Source organism: Choloepus didactylus, chromosome 17 (assembly GCF_015220235.1).
Source record: "Choloepus didactylus isolate mChoDid1 chromosome 17, mChoDid1.pri, whole genome shotgun sequence".
Taxonomy (NCBI): Eukaryota; Metazoa; Chordata; class Mammalia; order Pilosa; family Megalonychidae; genus Choloepus; species Choloepus didactylus.
Window position 1 is genome coordinate 6,008,182 of NC_051323.1, and position 24,141 is coordinate 6,032,322.

Consider the following 24,141-nt stretch of genomic DNA (forward strand, 5'->3'; position numbering starts at 1 on the left):
ATTCCCAATGGGCCTCAAAAGGTGAGGTACAAAGTGTGATCCATGAGGAGGTGCACCACACTCCAAGAGAACTGCAAGACTTTTCCAATTTATATAGAGAGAAATGAGGAGAATATGTGTTGGAATGAATATTAAGGATGTGGGATAATGATGGAAGGAATGTAAAGCTGGATCAGTGTTCTTGTTTGCTAGAGCTGCCATAATGCAAAATACAAGAAATGGATTGGTTTTTACAAAAGGGGTTTGTTAGGTTACAAATTTACAGTTCAAAGGCCATGAAAAGGTCCAAACTAAGGCATCAACAAGAGGATACCTTCACTGAAGAAAAGCCAATGTTATCTGGAACACCTCTGTCAGCTAGGAAGGCACATGGCTGGTGTCTGCTGGTCCTTTGTTCCCTGGTTCTGGTTTCAAAATGGCTTTCTCCAGAATGTCTCTGGGCTTCTGTCTCTTTTAGCTTCTCTCTCTCAGCTCCTGTTCATTCTTGCTTGTTCTCCCAGGGTATTCCTCTCTAAGTGTCTGGCAGTCCTTTCTTAGCTTCTCTGGGGCAAACTTTGGGCTTTGTCTCTTACCTTAGCATATCCAAATATGTTTCTGTCTGAATCTCCAAGCCTCTCCAAGTGTTTTGGTCTTTGTCAGCTCTTGGCATCTCTCAGGGACAACCTCTGGATTACATATCTTAGCTTCTCTCCAACATATCTCTCTCAGCTTCTCTAAGCGTTTCTCTTTGTGAGCTCTCTTAAAGGACTCCAGTGAATGAATTAAGATCCACCCTGAATGGCTGGGTCCACACCTCCATGGAAATTATTTAATCAAAGATCTCACCCACAGTTGGGTGGGTCACATCTCTGTGGAAGCAACCTGATCAAAAGGTCCCACCCTTATCAAAAGACTAATATGCCTGCCCCCACAAGATTGCATTAAATAACATGGATTTTGTGGTGGCATAATAGATTCAAACCAGCACAATCAGGCTGAATTTATTCATATGGGCCCACTAAGTAGAGAGTCTGCATCCAAAGTTGTAGCTCAAGGGGTTAGAACATTAACAGTTTGTTTGGGTGGTTGGATAAAACATGGATCAAAAGGTGGCCGACATTACCTGAGATTGAAATGCCAGAACTGCCCTGGTATAATGTAGAAGACGGGATCCAAAGGCTTCGAGAGATTGGAATGTTAGAGTGGATTTATCATGGAAAACCTGCTCACAATCCCAGGAATGTCCAGAGGACACACCTTTCACCAGGACCATGAGGAATAAATTTGTGAGACTAGCTCTATAATCCCAGAAGAGCTTTGTGGTTGCTCTTCTCTGTAGGTCAGATATTACTGTAGGAACTGCTGTCACTGAGCTGGAATCCTTAAACACAATGGGCATGATCAGATCCTGGGTTGGAAGAAGCCAGGTGGCAGCAGTTAATCACCAAAGACAAGGTGGGTGTGGCTACCATAATGGACAGCAGACTCAAAGCAGCAGTCAAAATAGCCTGACAACAGAGACCTATGGCACTGACTAGTAGAACGCGGGGTACCTAGAAGTAAAATACATGGGCAGGCTACTAAATTCTTACTTGATCTATATAAGCAGAAGAGTTCTAGGTCAAGTGACAAAAGCCTAACTTGAATTACAAAAACAGAGAGTCACAGCCTCGTAGTCAATTCCCAGGCTTGAGAGAGTTTACAGACACTTGAATGCAGGGAACACCAGGTCCCCTTGGGGAAGGGCTCTGCTTCACTGCCAAAAATTTACACAGTTAATCTTCTTCCCAGCCCTCCCTACAGGGACTTATGGCATTTTACCAGGGTAACCATGCATTGGGGAAAGGAAATGACCAGACATTTCAGAGACTTTTAGACACCAGCTCAGAAGTGACATTAATTCCAGGAGATAAGAGTAGGGACTTATAGAGATCAGGTGATCACTGGAGTTTTAGCTCAGGTCCTTCTCACAATGGGTCCAGTGAGTCCCCAGACCCATTCTGTGATTATTTCCCCAGTTTCAGTATGCATAATTGAAATACTCAGCAACTGGCAGAATCCCCACCTTGGTTCCCTGTGGAGTGAGGGCTCTTATGTTAGGAAAGGACAAGTGAAAGCCACTAGAACTGACTCTACTTAGCAAAATAGTAAATCAAAAGCAAAACCACATTCCTGGAGGGATTGCAAAGATTAGCCCCACCATCAAGGACTTGAGGGAAGCAGGGGTGGTGGTTTCCACCACTTCCCCATTCAACTCTCTTATTTGGCCTGTGAAGAAAATCGATGGGGCTTGGAGGATGAGAGTGGATTACCATAAACTTAACTTGGTGGTGACTCCAATTGCAGCTGCTGTTCCAGATGTGGTATCATTGCTTGAGCAAATCAACAACATCCCCTGGTACCTGGTATGCAGCTATTAAGCTGGCAAATGCTTTTTTCTCAATAACTGTTAGTAAGGACCACCAGAAACAGTTTTCATTCAGCTGGCAAGGACAGCAGTACACCTTCACTGTGCTAACTCGAGGGTATAACAACTCTGCAGCCCTATGTCAAAATCATGTCCACAGGGATCTTGATCGTTTCTCCCTCCCACAAGACATCACACTGGTCCATTATGTTGATGATATCATGTTGATCGGACCTAGTGAGCAAGAAGTAGCAACTACCCTAGATTTATTGGTAAGGCATTTGCATGTCAGAGGAGGGAGATAAATCCAACAAAAATACAGGGACCTTCCACCTCAGCAAAATTACTAGATGTTCAGTGGTGTAGGGCATGTTGAGATGTCCCTTCTATGGTAAAAGATAAGCTGTTGTCTCTGGTCTCTCCTATAAGCCAAAAGAGAGGCACAACAGCTAGTTGGCTTCTTTGGATTTTGGAGACAATATATTCCTCATTTACTGAGGGATCAGAAATGCTGCTAGTTTGGCTGGGGACTGGAACAAGAGGAGGCTCTGTCACAGGTCCAGCCTGCTGTGCAAGCTGCTCTGCCACTTGGTCCAAATGATCCAGCAGATCCAATGGTGCTGGAAGTGTCAGTGGCAAATATAGGTACTGTCTGGAGCCTTTGGCAGGCTACTAAAGGAAAATCACAATGCAGACCCTTAGGATTTTGGAGCAAAGCCCTGCCACCCTCTGCAGATAACTACTCTCCCTCTGAGAAATAGCTTTTGGCATGCTACTGGGCCTTAGTAGAGACAAAATGCTGAACCATGGGCTACCAGGTTACCATGAGGCCTGAGTTGCCTATTATGAGCTGGGTGTTGTCTGACCTGCCAAGCCATAAAGTTGGGTGTGTACAGCAGCACTCCATCATAAAATGGAAATGGTATATAAGAGATAGGGCTCGAGCAGGTCTTGAAGGCACAAGTCACATGAGGAAGTGGCCCAAATGCCCATGGCCCCCACTCCTTCCACATTACCTTCTCTTTCCCAGCCCACAGCTATGGCATCTTGGGGAGTTCCTTATAATCAGTTGACTGAGGAAGAGAAAACTTGGGCCTGGTTTACAGATGGTTCTTCAAAATATGCAGGCACCACCCAAAAGTGGACAGCTGCAGCACTGCAGCCCCTTTCTGGGATGTCCCTGAAGGACAGTGGTGAGGGGAAATCCTCCCAGTGGGCAGAACTTCAAGAATTGAACCTGGTTGTTCATTTTGTTTGGAAGGAGAAATGGCCAGAGGTGCATTTGTATATGGATTCATGGGCTGTTGCTAATGGTTTGGCTGGATGGTCAGGGACTTTGAAGGAACATGATTGGAAAATTGGTGACAAAGAAGTCTGGGGAAGATGTATGTGGCGAGACCTTTCTGAGTGGGCAAAAAACATGAAGATGTTTGTGTCCCATGTGAATGCTCACCAGAGGGTGACTTCAGCAGAGGAGATTCTACTGATCAAGTGGATAAGATGACCTGTTCTGTGGACACAAGTTGGCCTCTTTCTCCAGCCACTCCTGTCATTGCCCAATAGGCTCATGAACAAAGTGGTCATGGTGGTAGGGATGGAGGTTATGCATGGGCTCAGCAACATGGACTTCCACTCACCAAGGCTGACCTGGCCACAGTCACTGCTGAGTGTCCAATCTGCCAGCAGCAGAGACCCACACTCAGTCCCTGATATGGCACCATTCCTCGGGGAGATCAGGCTGCTACCTGGTGGCAGGTTGATCACAGTCAACCACTTGCCTCATGGAAGGGGCAGTGATTTGTTCTAACTGGAATAGACACATACTCCAGATATGGGTTTGCCTTCCCTGCATGTAATGCCAAAACTACCATACGTGGACTTATGGAATGCCTTATCCACCATCATGGTATTCCACACAGCATTGCTTCTGACCAAGGAACCCACTTCACAGCAAATGAAGTGAGGGAATGGGCACATGCTCACGGAATTCTCTGGTCTCGCAAAGTTTCCCATCATCCAGAGGCAGCTGGGTTGATAGAACAATGGAATGGCCTGTTGAAGACTCAATTACGGTGCCAACTGGGTGGCAATACCTTGCAGGCTTGGGCAGTCTTCTCCAGGAGGCTGTGTATGCTCTGAATCAGCATCCGCTCTATGGGGCTGTTTCTCCCATAGCCAGGATTCATGGGTCCAGGAATCAAGGGGTGGAAATGGGAGTGGCACCACTCACTATTACCCCTAGTGATCCACTAGAAAAACTTTTTGCTCCCTGTCCCTGTAACCATAAGCTCTGCTGGTCTACAGGTCTTAGTTCCAAAAGGAGGAGTGCTCCCACTAGGAAACACAACAATCCCATTGAGCTGGAAATTCAAGCTGCCATCTCCTCATGCCTCTGAATCAACAGGGAAGGAAGGGGATTACTGTACCGGCTGGGGTGATTGATCCTGACTATCAAGGGGAAATAGCACTGCAACTACACAGTAGAGGTAAAGAAGAGTTTTCCTGGAATACGGGAGATCCCCTAGGGCGTCTCTTAGTCCTTCCATGCCCTGTGATGAAAGTCAATGGAAAACTGCAACAACCCGATCCAGGCAGGACTACCAATGGCCCAGAAAGTTCAGGAATGAAGGTTTGGGTCACCCCACCAGGCAAAGAACCACGGCCAGCTGAAGTGCTTGCTGAGGGTAAAGGGAACATGGAATAGGTAGTGGATATAATTATAAGTATGAGCTATGACCACATGAACAGTTACAGAAACAAGGACTGTAGAGGTTATGAATATTTCTTCCTTGTCTTGTAATGAGTATGTTTGTCTATATATACATATAGCAAATATCTTTTTCTTCCCCATCTTATCCCCTAATCATATGACAGAAATTGTATTGACTTTACATTGTAATATTTTAGTTATAGGATATCAAGTTTAAGAGTGGATATTACCCAAAGATTTGCACACTACTCTGGGTAAGTTAGTGCATTTCCAGTTCTACACAGGACAGTTGAGCATTTTTAGGTGAAAATATGACTGTTACTGCTTTTAGTTAGAGATTAAGTATGCTTTAAAGTAATATGCATGGCTGCCAAATTGACAAAGGGTGGTCGATTATGGTTAAGTTCATGCATCAACTTAGCCAGACGATGGTGCCCAGTTGCTTGGTCAAGAAAGCACTGGCCTGATTCTTTCTGCGAGGATATTTCATGAACTTAACTAATTATTAAGTTGACTGCACCTATGGCTGATTGCATCTACAATCAACTGAGGAGATTGCTTTCAACAATGAGAGAAGTCTCATCCAATCAGTTGAAGGCTTTCAAAGAAGTGATTTCAGCAGTCAGAGGGAGACTTTCCATCTCTACTTCAGCCAGCCAGCTTCTCCTGGGGAATTCATTGAGGACCTTCATCAGAGTTCCCAGCTTGTGGCCTGCCCTATGGAATTTGGACTTGCCCATCCCCACAGTCACATGAGAGAATTCTTTTAAAAACCTCATAATATTTACATATATATATATAATCTCCTGTTCTGTTTCTATGGATATCCCTGACTACACAATGCTAAGCCTGTTTCTTAAAAGTTTGTTGCATTGTGGAATCTGAAATGTTAACTGTATCTTTTCATATAGTTAAATAAAATCTATTGTCAATTTGCACTTTAAATGGATCTTTTGCCCATGCATGCTTTCAAAACATTGCACATTAGTCATGTGGAAGCTAGTGATTCACTGAGTTAAATGCAGATCTTTCTAATGTTGACACATTTCATTATGCAGTATCCAAAAATCACGTTCATTAATACCACTATTGTGGTTGGAGCTGTATGTGCCCCAGAGAAACATGTTCTTCAAGATAATCCATTCCTGTGGGTGGGAACACATTCCAAGTAGGACTTTTTGATGAGTTACTTCAGTTAAGGCGTGGCCCAGCCCAATCAGGATGGGTCTTAATCCTATTACCCAGAGTCCTTTATAAAAGGACAGAGAGAGAGAAAGCCACAGGAAGCAAGACACTGAAAAAGAACCCAGAAGAGAAGAGAGACCAGGAGACGCTGCCTTGTGTCTTGCCATGTGACAGAGGAACCAAGACTCACCGACTTCTGGCCACAGAAGGAAACATTCTTCAGGGAGAAAGCACTGCCTCCAGGATGCATTGATTTGGACACTTTCCCAGCAAATAAACGTCCGTTGTTTAAGCCAAACCATGTCATGGTATTTGCTTGAGCAGCCCAGGAAACGAAAACAACCATCGATCTCATCAGAAAATCTTTAAAACTGGGAAGCTGTCAAGGGCAGGGTGGCTGATACAAGTTTTCCAAAATTCTAAATTTCTCTTGAGAGTTGGAATTTTCAATCGTTTGCAACAAATACTGTCAGTTGTTTTCTTTGACGTCAAGTCTGAATGACTACCATCTGTCAGTCGTTTTTTTTGAAGTAAAAAACAGTGTCCCATGACAAAAGCAGCTGTTCAGCTCTCCACTCAAAAGACTGCACAGGTGCTTTTCCTTGAGATGCCCATCACACTTCAGTTTGTGGCAGAAGCTTTTTAATGTGTGCGTTTGGTGAAGAATTAACCTCCCCTGGAGAGAGGTGTGACCTTTTCTCTCCTAGGCCAGGCTGTTCTGGTTTGGATATATTATATCCCCCCAAAAGAGCCATGATCTTTTAATCCAATCATGTTGGGTGGAAATTTTTGATTGAGTGTTTCCATGGAGATGTGACTCACCCAACTGTGGGTAATAGCTTTGATTAGATTATTTCCATGGAGGTGTTACCCCACCCATTCAGTGTGGGTCTTAATTAAACCATTGGAGCCCAATAAGAGCTCACAAATAGAAGGAGCTCAGTGCTGCAGCTGAGAGAGACTTTTGGAGAGATGCTTGGGAGCTGACTGCTTTGGAGATGCTAGCCCAGAGTTTGCTCCAGAGAAGCTAAGAGAGACAAGCCCAGAGACATTTTGGAAAAAGCCATTTTGAAACCAGAAGCCTTGAGCAGACGCCAGCCATGTGCCTTCCCAGCTAACAGAGGTTTTCCGGACGCCATTGGCCATCCTCCAGTGAAGGTATCCTCTCGTTGATGCCTTAATTTGGACATTTTCATGGCCTTCAGACTGTAAATTTGTAACCAAATAACCTCCCTTTTAGAAAGCCGATCTGTTTCTGGTGTTTTCCCATAACGGCAGCATTAGCAAACTGGAACACAGGTGCTGAGTGATAGGAGTATCTTTCTTTACCTGGGGACTTTGGCCACCAGTCTAATATGATTTATGATGGGAAGTTTGGGCCATGTAGTATCAGTTTTGCCTCCAGAATGGACCAGAGACTTTCAAAGTATCAACCAACCTCTGGGAGGGCCTGGGGACTAAAGGTCAGCCACGTCAGCAGTTTGGGATTGAACTCAATAAAAACTCGGAACACCAAAGGCTCTGGTGAGTTTAAATATTTAATGCATACTGTCATAAAGCATGGGAGGGAGGAGTTAACGTCGTTCAGGACGTGGCCAGAAATAGCACTGGGAACCTTCCTGGACTCTGCCCCACACATCTCTTCCCTCGGCTGACTGTAATCTTTTCCCTGTAATAAACTGTATTTCTTTGTAATAAATTGTATCCTTTCCCTGCAATGAGCCATGACTGTGAGTTCTGTGAGTGCTTCTAGCCGATTATTGAAACTGAGGGTGGTTTGGAGAATTCCCTGGAACTTGGAACCCACAGTTGATATTAGGAGTGAGGGCAATTTTGGGGACCGTGCCCTCTAAACACTCTGCAGTGTATTTTTCATTTTGTCACCTAAAATATTAAAAAGATGCATACTCAAAAGTTGAGAATTTTAATAAAAGTAATCATTTTTCCTGCCCCATCAAGAACATTCTGAAGTGAAATTGCTTTTTTTTTTTTTCAGCCAGGTGTGGCGTGGCAGTGAAGGATATTAGTAGAATCTGGTGCCGCTGCTTTGATGTTGGCCAGCAGTTTTACCCACCAGCGTTTTTGTTCCATCGGTGAAAAAGATAAGTAACATCTCAGATTGTTATAAAATAGTTTTGACCTCACAGATTCCCTGGAAGGTCACTGGGAACCCCCAGGAACTTGCCGGCTTGGACCACTCAGTGGTCACCTACATGGCTGAGAGTGGGGCAAAACATCCACGAACCACTTGCTGTGGCACCTCAGGGGAGGGTGGTCTGGACTTAGGGACGATCACAATACCCACTACCAGAAGGACCAAAGGAAGCAACAAAGAATTATTGAGAAGCAATAATGAAATCATACCATCCTCCGGGCTGCTGACCCTGAGAGTAATCCAACCCCTTTGCTCGAAGCTTCTCTGAGCCAGTCACTGGCTTGAAGAGACTCCAGGCAAGACTCTGAGATCTAGTGGCTGATCCTAATCTATGCTTGGGATCTCTGCTTAACCCAGAATGGCAATTAAGGGTGGGGCTACAGCTGGTGGAAAGGAAGTCTGGGGGCAGGGTTTGTCTTGCTGTACTTGACATCTTACTCCACAAACAGGTCAGCCTCTCTCTGCACTGCAGGGGCGTTCATGGTGTGGGGTGAATAGGGGGATGGTTGCAGGGTGAGCTGAATGGCCATCCTGTTGGCCGGGACAGGAGACAGCTTCAAGACCCACCCACCCCCATCCCCCTTACACCCAGCATTCCAAGCCAGGCTTACTGCCCATCCCCATGCCAGTGTAATGTCACCAGGACCTGGCTTTACAGAAGAGGAAAAGGAGAAAGACTGGACGATGGTAAGGGGGGTGAGGGGTACCTAGGAGCGAAGGAGGGGAGAAGGAGCTGCTGAGGCAAAGAGAAGTAAAGCGGGTCTGACCTAGCAGCCAGGCCTGGGACTGTCTCCAGGAGCGGGAAGGGATGAGGAGCCCAGAATTTTCTTTGCAGCTGTCCCTGACCCAGCAGCTGCTCCGTCTGGCCAGAGTTGGCCAATGCACCGGCTACGGATCTCTATGACAGCTTTTCCTCTGATATTTTCAAAATGCTCCAGCAGCCTTACCTTTGATTAATGCATAACTATTTTTATGGCAAAGTCCTCCACCCTTTCTTGTCCAAAGTTTTCCTGCTGACTTTTTTCTTTTTTTTTCACCCGGGTGCCACATTTCCCCAGCACCCCTGCAAGGTTAAAGCAAACACCTCTCCAAAACAGCGGTCCAGGGCAAGGATCTCCGCTTATGCAAATACATTCGGCCCATTTCCTAGGAGCAAGAGGCCATGAGGCAATCTGTCAATCCGAAAAGAAATTCCGAAAGCAGACCCACTTCAATGGCTTCGCAGAAAAGTCAAGGAGTGCTAGAGCTCGGGAATGCTGAAGGTGCGTAATATCCGCTCCGCCGTGTTAAAGACAGAGCATACCCACGCGTAAAACTTGGGGGTTAATACCCGGATGTGAGGGTTCACTAACATTTATGCTTTTAAAAATGGTATGACCTTTCCTCTCCGGGATCAAGGAGGGCTCCCAGCCCCGGTCCTCATCCTGGCGGTGCCACTAAACGGCCCAAGGAGCCAGGACAACTCACTTCTGCGCTCTGGGCCTCGGTGGCCCCATCTGGAAAGCGAGGGGGCCGGCCTGGATGACTAGCGCTGTCCATTCTCTCTCCCACCCACGGAACGCCAGTAAGCTGGGCGGCGAGTCCTCAGGCCCTCCTGGCCGGCCCCGGACTGGTGTCGCGGGCCCTGGGGAGGAAGAGGCGGTGGCCCTGTCGGCGAGGACAGCAGGTGACCTCGTCAAGCCCCTGGCGCCCGCTGGTACCTAGGGTTTCCGTGCACCTCCCGTGTCCACCGCCTCAGCGCGCACAGCCCGAGGGAGCCGGGGATGTCCTCCGCACGTCCCCGCCAGCGCCGCCCGCTGCCCGGAGGGTTGAAGGGGGGTTGGGGGGCGCGCGGCCTGGGGGCGGGGCGCCGCGGGAGCCTGGCGCGTGCCGATTGGGCGCGCGCGCCCTCGTGACGCCCGGGCCCGCCCCCGCGCCCCTCCTCCGCCTGGGCGCAGGGGGCGGGCGGCCCCGGGCTGAATGGGCGCGAGCGCGGCGCCGGGGCCGGGGGCTGGCGGGAGGCCGGCGCCCCCTCCCTAGCATGCGGACGGCGGCGGCGGGTGGCGCGCAGCGGCGTCCCCTGCAGCCGCGGGCCGGGACGGCGGCACCTGCCGGCCGAGGTACGTGGCGCAGCCCCTCTCCTCTGGCGGGGTCGCGGGCGGGGGCGCTGGCGGCGGCGGCGATCCGCCTGGGATGGGTGAGGGTGGGCCCCGGCGGCGGCGTCTCCGCCCCAGGCCTCCCCGCTGCCCTCCACTGGCGGGCCGCGCCCGGGGCCGCGGCGCCCCGAGATGCGCCTGGCGGGGGCGCGGGCCGAGGATCGTGGCCCCGGGCTGCGTCGACGGTGCGGGGGGCGCGCGGCCTGGGGCAGGTGCAGACCCACCTGGCTATCCTGGACGGGCAGCCTCCGCGCCCGGATTGGGCATGGGGGGTGGGGGTGGACCAGCCGGAGTGTTGGGTCGGGTCGCGGTGGCTCTTTTACTCCCCGCTCTCCGCTGCGGCTAACGATTTAATTCATTGCTGGAAGCTTCGGAGCCAGCCCAGCGGGGTTGACGCGTTTCCCCGCCACGGGCCCGGGGAGAGTCTCTGCAGGAGAACGAGCGGCCCCTGAAACCACCCTGTACATCCGTCGGAAACTGATCTTCCCTGCCGGGTCTCTGCGGCCAGCGCAGCGGAGGAGACCCGTTTTGGAGACCTTTTGGTTGCGTCTGAATTGAAAGCCGTGGCTGGACGCGAGCATGCATGCGTTATGCGCTTTTAATGTGGAAGCCACGCCAGGCTTTCGGAGCGCATCTTGGAGGGGCCCTGAGAGGAGGGAGAAAGGCAGGTTCCTGCCCCTCCACCAGCTGAGTGACCTTGGCAGACACTCATCCCCGTCGGTGGGTTCGATCCCTGATCTGTCCCGGGAGGCTTGACCTGCAGATGGCCGAGATCCCTTCCAGGCCCCCGGTTCTATGGTTCTGACCACAAAATATGTGTCTACAAGTGAAGAAGGCCCTGCAAAAAGATCCTGACTTGAAAGATGAATTTTATCTCCTGTCTCAATGCATACATGTGAACTTTGTTGAATTAGGTATGGTTCATTTAAAGTGAAAAATGGTTTTATGGTGCTGCACTTCGTCCGGCACCCGTGGGTTACCCGCTCCTTGGGCCAAACACCCGCTGGTGTTGAGTGAGCCTTCTGCTTGGCTTGTGACTGCTAATCATCTTCTGCAGGAGGAAGGCCGCCCTGAAACTGAAACTGTGAGAGACAAATCTGTTTCTGTTGAAGGGGCACAGACTTCAGTAGAGTGAGGACAGTTTCTGAGTATACTTGTATAATCCTGAAAGCTTGACAGCTCAGAGGAATGTCGAACACTTCTGATTACAGCGCCGGAGATCACCTGAATTCCAGCCGTGTGCTTGGAAAGCGAGAAGCTAATAGGAACTGAGAGTGCTGTAAGCAGAATGTCATGAATCTTTTTACATGCATGTCATTATATTGGTACTGCCCTTCCAGTGTGATGAAACGAGCCTTGAATATCCTTGGTCATGATTAGTTGTGGTTTCTTCCTGTAGGCGTGGAAAAAAAAATGGGTGAGATGGGAACATGGAGGGGCTTATGGCTGGGGTGGGGATGGGGGCTGGCAGTTTTAAAAACCCGCATTTGTGACTGTGGCCCTCCTACTGAAACTACTGGGGAAATTCTTATAATTCTGGCACAGATTGCCAGATGGTCACTTGTTATCGAAATAGATTGGCAGTGCATTTTAATATGTTAAAAGCAGACAGTTATCTGTGAGTACTTGTCCCCTGATCTGCCATCTCCACTTCTTCCCTTCTTCCCTGGAGAGAGGAGTTTCTTTAGCAGGTTGGCTCCTGGGAGGTGGCAGGGTCCATCCCAGGTGCTCGGGGTGGGGGGTGGGGGCAGAGGCGGGTGTTTGATGGCAGTTCCTGGGAGAAGGGGAGGCCTGTGGAGGCCACGGAGGATTGAGATGGTTCCCAGAGAGCGTTGTGTTTTAATGGCGCTGGGAAGCCTCGACAGAAATAAAATAACTGGAAATATATGCGCCTTAATGAGGGTACCAGCTCCTTACCTGCCGAGGAAGGAGAAGCAAGAGCTGGATCAGTGTGGGTGGCCCAAGTTAGGGTGAATCACAGGCCTCCTTCGTGGGAGGAAGCCATAAATTGGTGGCAGGAGGGCTCTCCGTGGAGAGAGACCCAGCTGAAGCACAGGTGCAGAGGGAGAGCGAGCAAGATGTTTAAGGAACAGGACGAAAATGAGGTTGGAGTTCAGGGCACTAGCATGCTGGTCTCGCCTGGACAGGGGACAGACACAGCTACTTGCTTTCAAGCCTTGCATACCTACTGGGGAAGTAGATATTTTGGTGTTCCAGGAGCCCCTGTGGTGCTCCCTCCATCTCCACCTCCTCCCTGAGGACTTCTGACCTGACTTCCTGTGCTTGTACTTCATATAAATGGACTCCTACAGCGTTTATGCCTTGGGTTTCCGAGACGCACCCCGATACTGCTTGTGCTTGTGGGGTGTTCCCTGTCATTGCCAATGGTGGCTGTTGAGTGAGGATGGTCCATATTTGTCCACACGCCATCTGTGCAACCAGGACAACCGTGACCCTCCTAGAACTTGACTTTTGTGCACACGTGGATGTGTTTCTGCTGGGTCTGCTGGGTCATGTGTGGTATGTATGCTATTTATTCCGGCTATGGAATAACCACATCAGTAGTTCTTTGGGCCGGGCAGCAGGACAGGCTGAGCTGTGAGCATCCCTTCAGCTCCAAGAGCCTCTGGCATCAGGGAAAAGTTTCTCTCGCCAAACTGCCTGACTTTCTCAGCTCCCATCCTTCTTAGCTGCAGACAAACCTGGAAACTTTTCCTTGCCTAGCTTTTGTAATATAGTACTTCTGTATTTTGTTTCTTCTCCTCTCACCTGCTTTCCAGCACCTCTTGATTTCTACTCAACAATTCCCCATGCCCTAGAAGCAAAAGCCCACTTCTTTTTGTTTGATCTCTTGATCAGGACATTTTTGCTGAGCTGTTTCAGTATGGAGAGATATCCAGGGTTAAGTTGTTGAATGATTCACCAGCTTCTATACCCATGAATGTGTTCGTCCCTTTTCCCCTTCAGTTTATAATACCTGGAATTGTAATAGTCATTGTGGGACATCATTTGATTTATTCAAAGGGGGGAAAATGGATGAAAACAAATTAAATGAGGAAGGTCTGCTTTGATGGAAGAGGAGTCACCTGTCCTTTGAGCTTCAAGGCTGTTTTTAAGACAGCGGATTATTTTCATAATTAAAGGCTTACGTGCGTTGAGTTCCAAGCAGGGACTGTTTTTCTGTTTCCCGTGCAGAGTTTCTCCTTGCTTGGCTGTCCTTTCTCCTTTTCAGGCTCTGCTATTTCATCCTCTCTTGTCTTGTTCTTTACCCCTCTCTGCCTTTTCACAAACATCCTATTCTCCTTTCTTATCTAGACTCCAGCTACCAGACAGTTAGGAGGACAGATGTGGTGCTTTAACAGGACCTCCGAGACACCCCTCTCTGTGCTTGTTGTTCTCTGCAGTCGAGTTCTTAGTCACCCAGGACTTGGTGGCCGGTGGAGGCGTCTCGTTTATCCTTCTAGACCAGTACGGCCCAACAGAAATAGAATCCAAGCCACACCTGCAATTTTAAAATTTTTAGCAGCTGCATTTGAAAAATAAAAAAGGAACAGGGGAAAATAATTTTAACGTAGTTGATTTATCCCAAGATGTCCAACACATGGTGGAATCAATATAAAAACTATTAATGAGCTCTTTTACAGTCCCCTGTTTGTACAATGTCTTTGGAGCCCAGTGTGCGTTTTACTCTTGCATACAGCCCAGCTCGGCTGGGTCTCCATTTTAATGTCTGGCAAGTGGTGACGACGTCAGGCAGCACGGCTCTAGAACTTTGCCCATAAATGTGGAGCTGGTTTTTCTGATAAAGGGGGTGGTCAGAGCTCCCGGTGTGGCGTTCCATTATCCCTGCAGAGCACATCTGGGATCAAGGGAATTTAGCACTGTCTGTGCCTGGCAAACAGGGACAAGGCCCTTCAACTCTTGCGATGATCTCTGTTCTCACTCCTCTTTCCCCAACCCTGCACAGTGATCCCATATGCTACAAAACACAGATGGGAAAAGGAGACTCAAATCCCCCAAGGTTCCGGGCTGTGTTCTGAAGGCTTTGCATAGACTGGATCACTTTACCCTCACCTGTTCTAGGCACGTCATACCTGTTAGCTCATTTAAGCTTCACAAGAGCCGTATGAGTGGGCTGTCATTATGATCCCCATGTGAGACTGAGGAAACTGAGGCACAGAGCGTTAAGAAACTGGTAGGGGGCAGAGTGGGGCTCCGGGCTGGGGGTGGTGATGAGGCCCTCCCGCCCTGGTGTCTGTAGCATGTGATGCATTTCCACCCCTCCCTGCCCCTTGGAACCCCCCCCCCCCCGCCTCTCGGCTCTGCTCCCCGGTCCCAGTCTGTCTGTTCCCCGGCACCCCCACCTTTGCTCTCCTGGGGCTCCATGCAGCCCCCCGGGAGCACCTCCCCATCCCCAGGCTGACCTCTGCTGTGCCCCCAGAGGGGCCTCTCCAAAATCCAGCTCCAGTCTGAAGCCCACCTATTGCAGACAGCATCCTGACCCCCTGCGGCGGGGCCTGCTGCTTTCCCAGCTCTCCCTCGGGGCAGCCTTCCCTCTGGGCTGTGCCCTGCAGACTCAGCCCCCTCAGAGCTCTTCCACCAGTGCCCGAGCCCTATTCAAGCCACAGTGGAACATTCCTTACACACAGGAGCCTTTTCTGTGTCAGAAAAGACACACAAACCAGCCCACATCGGAATTAGACACCTTTCGAAAACTCTCCTAGCACGCTGTCCTCGTGCCGAACGGAGAAATTAAAAAGAAAAATCACAGTGACCCCAATTATCTTGTCTATACTTTTTTAAAATGAGATTACGAGAGCTTTCTGAAGGCCTGCCTCCGTCTGTGTTGCTTATTGCTCTAGCCCCGGACACACATTCTGTCCTGCATTAAAAACCACTTGAAGGGTTTGGCAGCCGGCTCAATGCCAGTTCTCCACATTTTTGAGGCAAAGAGTGGAAGGGCTGGGTGGTTAAGGTATAAAAGGAAATTGGGTGTTTCGGTCCTGCCTCTTACAGCCCAGAAGGCCTGCTGTTGGTTTTAGAAATTCAAACATGCTAAACTTGTTCCGGGCTAAAGTAGCACACAGGAAATTTACATCCCTCTCCTGTGTAATTCCTTCTGGGTCCTGTCAGACTCCAGCCTGTTCCCAGTCTCCGTCCCTCTGCTTCCTTTTGTGCCTGTGTTTTTGCTGGTTTCTTACAAACAGAATCATTTAAAACTGTTATTAAATCTCAAGAGCTGCCCCACAACTCTGTCTTCCTTCCCTATTGGCCAGGCCCGCTGTTCCCCAGGGAATATTTCTGTATCTTTGGGGATGTCACTTTCATGCTCCAAAACCTGCAGGACCTTTACCTTCACCCCTTTCTTTTTGGGGTGGCAGGATCATAATTCTTTTTGAACTTCCGTACAAACTTTCCCATCTCCTCACGCCCTGCATTTTGCATCACGCCGGTCGAGTTTTGGGGGGAAGGTCCCCGTGTTGGGGCCTGTTTATGCTGACCCAGAGTTGCTTTGTTTGCTGTCACTTGAGTGACTTTTGTTTTCTCCTAGTAAATGCCAAGGACTCGGCGCAGCCACTTCTATTTCCTTTCGATTAGGAGAGAACTCTTCCATCACAAAAAGAGCCTCTGGATTTTGGTTTCTTTGTGGCGTTCGTGGACTTGCCACAGACTTTTTCTCCTGTCAGAGTCTGTGTGTGTAATCTGCTGTCACATGGAGCTCCTTATTACGTAAAGCGTTTGTTTTGCTCCGTCTATGGGAAGTTTCTTCGCTTTAACCCTGGGTTGCTCTGTGTCAAGTCTTGACCCTTGGGCCTCCTCTTCTTTGAGGGGTACCGCACCCTCTGCCATTAAATCATCTTGGAGAATGGTGGTAGCACGGGAGGCCTTCTGGCATGGCAGTTTGCCCCCTTTTTCCATTAGTGACCAATTTGTCCCACAGGCCGCATCTCGGCCGGCTGGTGCCGTAGGAACAGGCCCTTCTGGCATGCCAAGAGCTGTGGCATCTTCCTGGCTGTGTCCCCTTCTCAGCTTCCCTGCCCTGGCTCCGCTTCTCCACCGTCTGTCCCCGGGATGACTGCCATGGCCACTCGGCCACCCCTCCTTTGGCCTCCTGCACCCAGCGTGACCTCCCAGCTCTCCTGTTGCAGAGCCGCCCAGGGCTGCCCACGGCCCCCTCTGTCGGAGCCGTTCGGGGGGCCTGGGTCCTTCTTGGCTGCATCTTCTACCAGCTCTCCCGCAGGCCCCGCGGCTCAGCCTTGGCACAACTTCCAGCTGGGATGCCCAGCCCTCCCTTCAGGAGCCCGCTTGCCCATCCTCTCCTCGGGGACACCGCCCTGGTTTCCTTTGGCGGAGCTCGTGGCTCCCTCCTGGGCCACTCAAGGCAGATTGGCTCCTGTGTCTTAGCATTTCTTAGTATCCTGAATATTTAGGTCTTTGCAGTGTCCCTGACTGGATCCTTCATTTAAAGAGGAAAAGGGCTATGTCTTATTTATCTTTATATTCCCAGTGGCCGGTGTAGGGAAGGTGCTTATTGAATATTATTTTAAGAATCGTTAGGCAGACATTACAGGTCCTTCCCAGCTGGGGCTCCTGGAGAGAATTAAGTTCCAACATGCTAAGACAATCATTGTACGTAATGAACTAACTTCCCTGATATGCTTCTAGAATGGTTCTTGTTCTCTGCGGAAAAAAAGGCACTCAGTTCCTTTTCTGTAGGACTTAAGTTTCCAGCAGAGTCGAGCTTGGAAAAGGCCAGTGCAGACGCTGTGATGCTGAATGTGATAAAATACACACGTGCAAAGAGAAGAGGCCGCCACGGTATAGACCAGGATGTTAGCAGTGATGATTTTTCAATGTTCTTTCTGCTTTTTATATTTTTCCTGAAGCTTCTAACTTTGTGATTAAAAAGTTTTTGCAGTGTTTTTTGAATAGGCCAAATTGGAGTTCCTGAACCTGGAACTTAACTGGCACCTCAGTATACAGTGGCAGAGCTGTAGCTTGGTTTTTAAATACAGATCCCAGGCCCCCCTTTCCCCCACCTCCAGGCCCCCCTCTCCCCTACCTCCAGTCACCCCTGGACAACCGACGCCTCGGGAGTCGAAGGGTTAGGTTTCCAGCAGGCCTGGCGCCAGAGAGAAACTCATGCAGACGCTCAACAACAAATCTAGAGGACTTTCTTTTTTAGTAGCTACTTGTGAATGAAAACCAGAGTTATTTCAATTCAGCCTAATAGAAGTCTCACAAGCTAATGCTCGCTGATCAACCCTTGCTTTATCAGCCCTCGTTTTATTCCTGAGGTTTCACCTCACACAGAATTTTATATTTATTTGACAGGAATCCATCAGTGGGTGCTAGAATAAAGAGGTTTATGAGGAGCAGGATATTTACTTAGTCCCCGGCACCTCCCATCAAATTACTTACTAATTACGAAGGGAAGGTAGTCACTTTTCAGTGGAGACAAGCTGGCTTACACCACTTTTGCCAGCGGATGCAGTTCAGCGTCATCAGTATCGGAAACAAATCCGCGTCAAGCGTCCCCTAAGAAGATGGGTGGAGAAAGACACAGCGTCTCTGCTGGGACAGGCCAGCCCCAAAGGAATGACTCGAATCTGATCATCAGGAAACACCAGCGAAACCCCAAAACCCCGAGTGAGAGGCATTCTGCAAGATAACTGGCCTGTACTTTTCAAATAATGTCAAGGTCATGAAAGATAAAGGGATGGTTTCTGATTAAAGGAGACTAAAAGGTCACATAGCTGAATGCCACGTGCCATCCTGGACTGGATCCTGGGACAGAAAAACAGTTCTTTTTTTAATTTTTGTTTTTGTTCTAAGGCCATTACTATGATTACTAGAGAAATTTGAATAAGGTCTTTTGAGTGGATAAGAGTAGTGAATCTATGTCAGTTTCTGGTTTTTATCATTGTTCTGTGGTTATATAAGGGAATGGCCTTGCTTTTAGGAAATAGCTAAAATATTTAAGGGTAAAGCGTCAACATGTCTTCACCTTTCTCTCAAATGCTTAAAAAAATAATCGGCCTATTATATAATAGAACGATGGAGCAAATATGGTGAAATGTTAACAACCGGGGGGCTGGGGACAGGGTAGATTTCTTTGTCATTGCCTTGCAATTCTTCTGAAAGTCTAAAATTATTTCAAAATAAAAAGTTAAAAAACCCAAAGCCCCCAGTCAGCGTGCTGCAGCAGGCCAGTGTCGGAAGCCACATGGGGCCATTTTCACGGTCGCCACTGAAATAATTTCTCCCAGCGTCAGCTCCCTTTGGAGTTTGTTTTGCTCCCATGGCATGTTGAGGAAAGCAGGTGAAAGACCTTCCCTGTGTGGCTTCACCTGCCCGGGGGGTTCCTTCCCCAGCTGCTGCTGCCGCCACTGGAGCCTTCCGTCCCTGTGGTTCTCCTCGCGTATCTGCGGGCAGGTGGCTCCCAGTCCTCCACCTCTCACCTGCAGGTTCACCTGGTTCCCACTAGGCTACAGCTCTCTGTGAGAGAGCGTGGGACCCCTGTCCTGTGCTTCCCAGCCAGAATGAAACTTTTAAAGTGTATTTGAGTGACATCGGTGAATCTCCCCAAGGTGCTTTGGTCCAGCTCTTTGGGGGGCAGCGTTTCCCTGAGCCTCAGCATTTGCCACCAAGGGTGGGCCTAGACCGAGCGTGACGTTGTGTGTTAGGGGCAGACCTGCTGCCCCGTGCTCTGCATGAAAAGGGGTCCTTTTCCAGCCCCCATGCATTTTATCCAGGCCAGAGCAACCTCCTGTGCCCCTGGCTGGAATCTCCACCCAGGGCGGGGTGTTGGGGGCAGCTCTTAGCTTCAGACATCAGAGGGAGATGTTTTAGCTGAGACCGGTGGGTCTGCTTCTCAGAATCTGCAAATTTAGGGGTCCCCCTGAAACCCCCCCAGCCCCAGTGAAGACAGCCCAGCTTCTGTTCTGCTTTCCCTCGTGACTTTCCCTTCCATCTCTCCCTTCCCAGAATTTCCTGTCACACCCCACTTCTGCATCCCCCTTACCCTCTTTCCCCTTTTATCTTCTTCACTCCACACCCCCCACTTATTCCAGGTTCCTCTTTCTTTCCCCCAACTAGCCATAACATACATGATTATTAGCAGCCACTGAGCGAAACTAAGCTTGGTTTCCTGTCCTTCCGGAAAAGTAGATGAATGAGAAACATAACATTTTAGTAAGGGAAGGGGCAATAAAAAGCCCGACCCTGTTCTTTACAGATAAGCAAATGTTCTTGTCTGTAAAGAGGTTAAGGATTTGCCCAGATCAAACAGCTGATAAATTGATTATTTTATTGCTTCCCCTCTTAAAAAAAAAAAAAAATCAAAGCAGTCAAGTCGTTCTTGCTCTTTCCCGGGTGGTGGTGGGTGGTCCTTTGATTTTGGCCCTCGGCCCCTCTCCCGCACAAGCACACAGTGGTTGTTGTTTGAGAAGAGTGTTCCCGTCCCCAGTCCTCACGTGCCTGGTGCACCGCGGACACTTTGTGGGCGCCCAGTGGTTGCCATATCTGGACACGGGGAGGAGCCCCATCTTCATGTCTGCCACCGGCTAGGACCACGCTGAATTGGAGTCGGCTTTCCAGGCCGCTGATCACTGCTCCCACTCATTTGTTCACTTTGTCCACAGATACTTGTTGTGTGCCCTGGACACGTTGGGTTCTGGGGGTATGGTGAGGAACAAAATTGAAAGCATCCCTGCCCTAAATCTTATGTTCTAGTGGGGGAGAGCAGGAGACAGGCAAGTTTATATCAGGGGTAATGAGTGGCAGGAAGAAAAATTAAAGCAGGAAGCAAAAGCAGGGATGGCGGTGGGAGAGCAGCTTTACAGAGCGTGGAACAGAGCCCTCGGAGGGGGTGACCGGGAGGTGGCCCGCTCAGGTCAGGGGTGAGGGGAGAGGGCCTGGAGAAAGGAGGAGCTCGGGGTTGGACCCTGCGAGCGTCGCTGCACCCTGCCCCTCACTCCCGCCTCAGAGAGATTCCACGTGAAGTTGCCGGGCATGGTCTAGTTTTGGAGAAAGCTTGTGTATTCTGAGGGCTCTGCTTTTAAACCTGTAAAAGGCAGGCAGTTGCATGACAGTATTGGTGTGCATTAGCAGAACACCGGGTGATGTAAATCAGATTAAAAAGCATACCTGAGAAATATCAAAGTGCTTGCATCTTGGTTGCTGGTCAATATTTGTTCAGTGTAGACTGTGCATTCACAGAGCAACATTTTATTTTTTTCTTGCTGGAGACAGGCCCATGAAACTTTGCTCTTTTGTCGGAGGGTCAGTGGATCTATACATCACTGAGCTAAAATCTGTTGTTTCCTCCAGCCGTGAGAGGCCTGATGGAGAGCAGCGCTTCTCAAAGTGTTGCCACAACATAACTTGGAGGAACTTGCTCAAAATGCACATTTGGAGACCCCACCAGGTGGGGGTCCTGTCAGTCTGGAAATTCTGGGAAGCTGTGTGCTCTGCAGCTTCCTCCGATGGTTCATGTACAAACATGGACGAGTTGGAGAATCCCTGGCGAGACTCCAGAGGAGGTGTTTGTAGTTTAAACTGAGCAAGTATTAGAAGATATGGGGAGCTGGTCAGGTGCACCCTCTTCTGCATGCTTCTGTCTGCACACCAGCTCTTTCTCGGTGGTTTTGATATCATGGGTGAAATTTCACACTCCCAAAAGATGCCTTAGACACCTGCCCCTTGGAGACAGCCAAGTACTCTTTGGTGGTGGGAGAGGGTGAGATGGTTAAAGGTTGTCTGTTGGAGTAATGGGGTGAAACTTTCTGGGGAGCCTCCAACTGCTTATTGAAATCCATGAGTGAGGACATGCAATTGGAGAGTTTTATTCTGCAGATTTGGAGCAGGGAGTCCCAAAACATTTCATTTTAGCTGTGTTTAAATGATTTCCAACACTTTGTTGGCTGCCGAGCTGCTCTGGTAGGAGGTGTGAACCCAAGCCCGCGTGCTGCCCACCCTGCTCTGTGCACCTCAGAACCACGCCATGTGGGCTGGCACCATGGCCAACGGGGGCTGTGCCCGGCTGAGCTGTGGCCGTGCCCACCTGGTGGCTGATGTACCACTTACAGGTGAGGACATGGCCACGCACCTGGCCAAACCAAGGCTTTCTTGAGATCCAGGAACCCAAATGAAACGGAAGACTAGCTACCAAGACTCAAGGGTCATCCATTTTTAGTCACAATCCTTTTGATTTTCAATTTTTTGTCTTAAGCCTAATCTCATTAACTTTAAAAATACGGCAATGTTGAAATATCAGTGGCTCTCAAGCAGGGGTGATTGTGCTCCCCTGGGGGATGTTTGTCAATGTCCAGAGACATTTTTGGTTGTCCCAGCTTGGTAGAGGGGAGGGGATGGAAGAGAATGGGACCCTGTCAACATCCTAGAAGTTAGGGGCCCAGGGTGCTGCTAAACCTCCTACACGGCACTGGACAGCCCCCCTCACCCGCCCAGTGAGTTACTGTTCTGGTTTGCTAATGCTGCTGGAATGCAAAATACCAGAGACGGATTGGCTTTTATAAAAGGGGGCTTATTTGGTTATACAGTTACAGTCTTAAGGCCATAAAGTGTCCAAGGTAACGCATCAGCAATCGGGTACCTTCACTGGAGGATGGCCAATGGTGTCTGGAAAACCTCTGTTAGCTGGGAAGGCACGTGGCTGGCATCTGCTCCAAAGTTCTGGTTTCAAAATGGCTTTCTCCAAGGACGTTCCTCTCTAGGCTGCAGTTCCTCAAAAATGTCGCTTAGTTGCACTTGGGGTATTTGTCCTCTCTCAGCTTCTCCGGAGCAAGAATCTGCTTTCAACAGCCATCTTCAAATTGTCTCTCATCTGCAGCTCCTGTGCTTTCTTCAAAGTGTCCCTCTTGGCTCCTCTTCAAAACATCACTCACAGCTGCGCTGAGATCCCCCTGCCCGTCAGCCCATTTATATGGCTCCAGTGACTCAACTTAGACCCACCCCGAATGGGTGGAGCAGCACCTCCATGGAAATTATCCAGTCAGAGTCATCACCTACAGCTGGGTGGGGCACATTCCAAAGAAACACCCAAAGAATTACAATCTAATCAACACTGATAAAGTCTGCCCACACAAGATTACATCAAAGATAATGGCATTTGGGGGGACATAATACATTCAAACTGACACAGTTACCCAGCCCAAAATGTCCACAGGGCTGAGGTTGAGAAATTGCAGAGTATCCTTAAATACCCCTTATCTATGCTCTATATTAGGCTTCTGAGGGAGCTTTCATATAAAAAATAAAATAGTTCCACAGTGAGAATTAGTGTGAAATTGGCTCCCTAGATTATGCGAGGACAGCCACCCACTTGGGTGGACAAGGGGGGACAGGCTGCCTTCTGGGGTCAAGCAGATGAAGTGAACTTGTGACCGGCACCTCCCGGGCCGTGTGGGAGCCCCTGGACACGTGCACCCGGGAGCATCACTAGCCCCTCCCCCACTGCCCGCTCCCCAGCTTCGCCTCCCTTTTGGGCAGGGGTGAAAGAAAGTGGAGTTTCGGGTTTTCCTCCCACTCCCTGCTTCCCAGCTTCTGGACACCCCCACCCCATCCCCAAGCTGCTGCTTTAGCCCTTGTGCTCACAGAGGGGCTTCTGCAAGTCCTCCCAGGGATGGAGCTCTCCGACCCCGTCGGGCCTGGGCAGGGAGCCAGGCACCACCCATCCACCATGCTGTCCTCGTGACATGCCCTTAATTCCCCTGCAGCTCGAGTCCCAGTGAGTGAGGACGCTGTCCTTCAGTCCTTACAGCCTCCCAGCGGGCATCGGAGGAGTCAGCGGAATCGACTTCCAGAAATCCCTCTCTTGTGTGTCCAGCAGGGAGGCCCCTGTTACTTTTTTTTTTTTTAATTTTCATTTCCATTTTTATTTCTCTCTCTTTTTTAAATGCAATTTTATTGAGACACATTCACATAACACACAGTCCTTCAGAGTGTACTGTCAGTTGTTCATAGTTGTGCATTGATCACAATCTTTGAATGTTTTCATTACTCCAAAAATAAAATAAAAATTAGAATAAAGAACATCCAAAACATTCCGTTCCCCACCTTCCCACATCGTTCATTTACTTTTTATTCACATGCATTCATTTTTTTAAACTTTATCAAAAAATTTAAAAAACAAACAATAAAAAAAACCATTTCAAACAAGACCAAAACAAAGGAATAAGAAAAAACAAATAACCTAAAATAACCACATTGCTTCCAACATGTTCCTACCCTGCCCCAAGAAAATACAGACTATAACCCAACAAAGGAATAAGAAAAACAAATAATCTAAAATAATTACATTTCTGTGAACTTGTTCCTACCATTGCCCCCAGAAACTGGCAAACCATAGTCATTTCTGAGCGTTCCCGGAACATTAAGTTGACCCTCCATAGTTTACCTGTTCTTTTTAGATTATTTTTCCCCCTTCACTATTTGCTGTCTATTGCTAGGTCCCCTACATTCCATATTAAAAACTGTTTATTTTACGTTTTGCAGTGCTCACATTAGTGGGAGCATATAATATTTCTCTTTCTGTGCCTGGCTTATT

At 49.0% G+C, this 24,141-nt stretch overlaps 1 protein-coding gene across 4 annotated transcripts in view; it reads left to right on the top strand.

Moving 5' to 3' along the window:
* The first annotated feature begins 9,586 nt into the window (after nucleotides 1–9,586).
* Nucleotides 9,587–24,141, top strand: part of ST3GAL5 (ST3 beta-galactoside alpha-2,3-sialyltransferase 5) — a 52,212-nt gene continuing 37,657 nt past the window's right edge. Inside the window, exons 1-2 of one of the 4 annotated variants that reach the window (XM_037806895.1) lie at nucleotides 10,449–10,535; nucleotides 10,940–11,850. Coding sequence is in view for 2 of the 4 variants with exons in the window: in XM_037806892.1 (XP_037662820.1) it covers nucleotides 9,599–9,698 (100 nt within the window). In the remaining 2 variants the exon portion in view is untranslated. Of the gene's footprint in view, nucleotides 9,699–10,403; nucleotides 10,536–10,877; nucleotides 11,851–24,141 lie in introns of those variants that run through there. The other 3 variants (XM_037806892.1, XM_037806893.1, XM_037806896.1) reach the window with 3 other exon arrangements.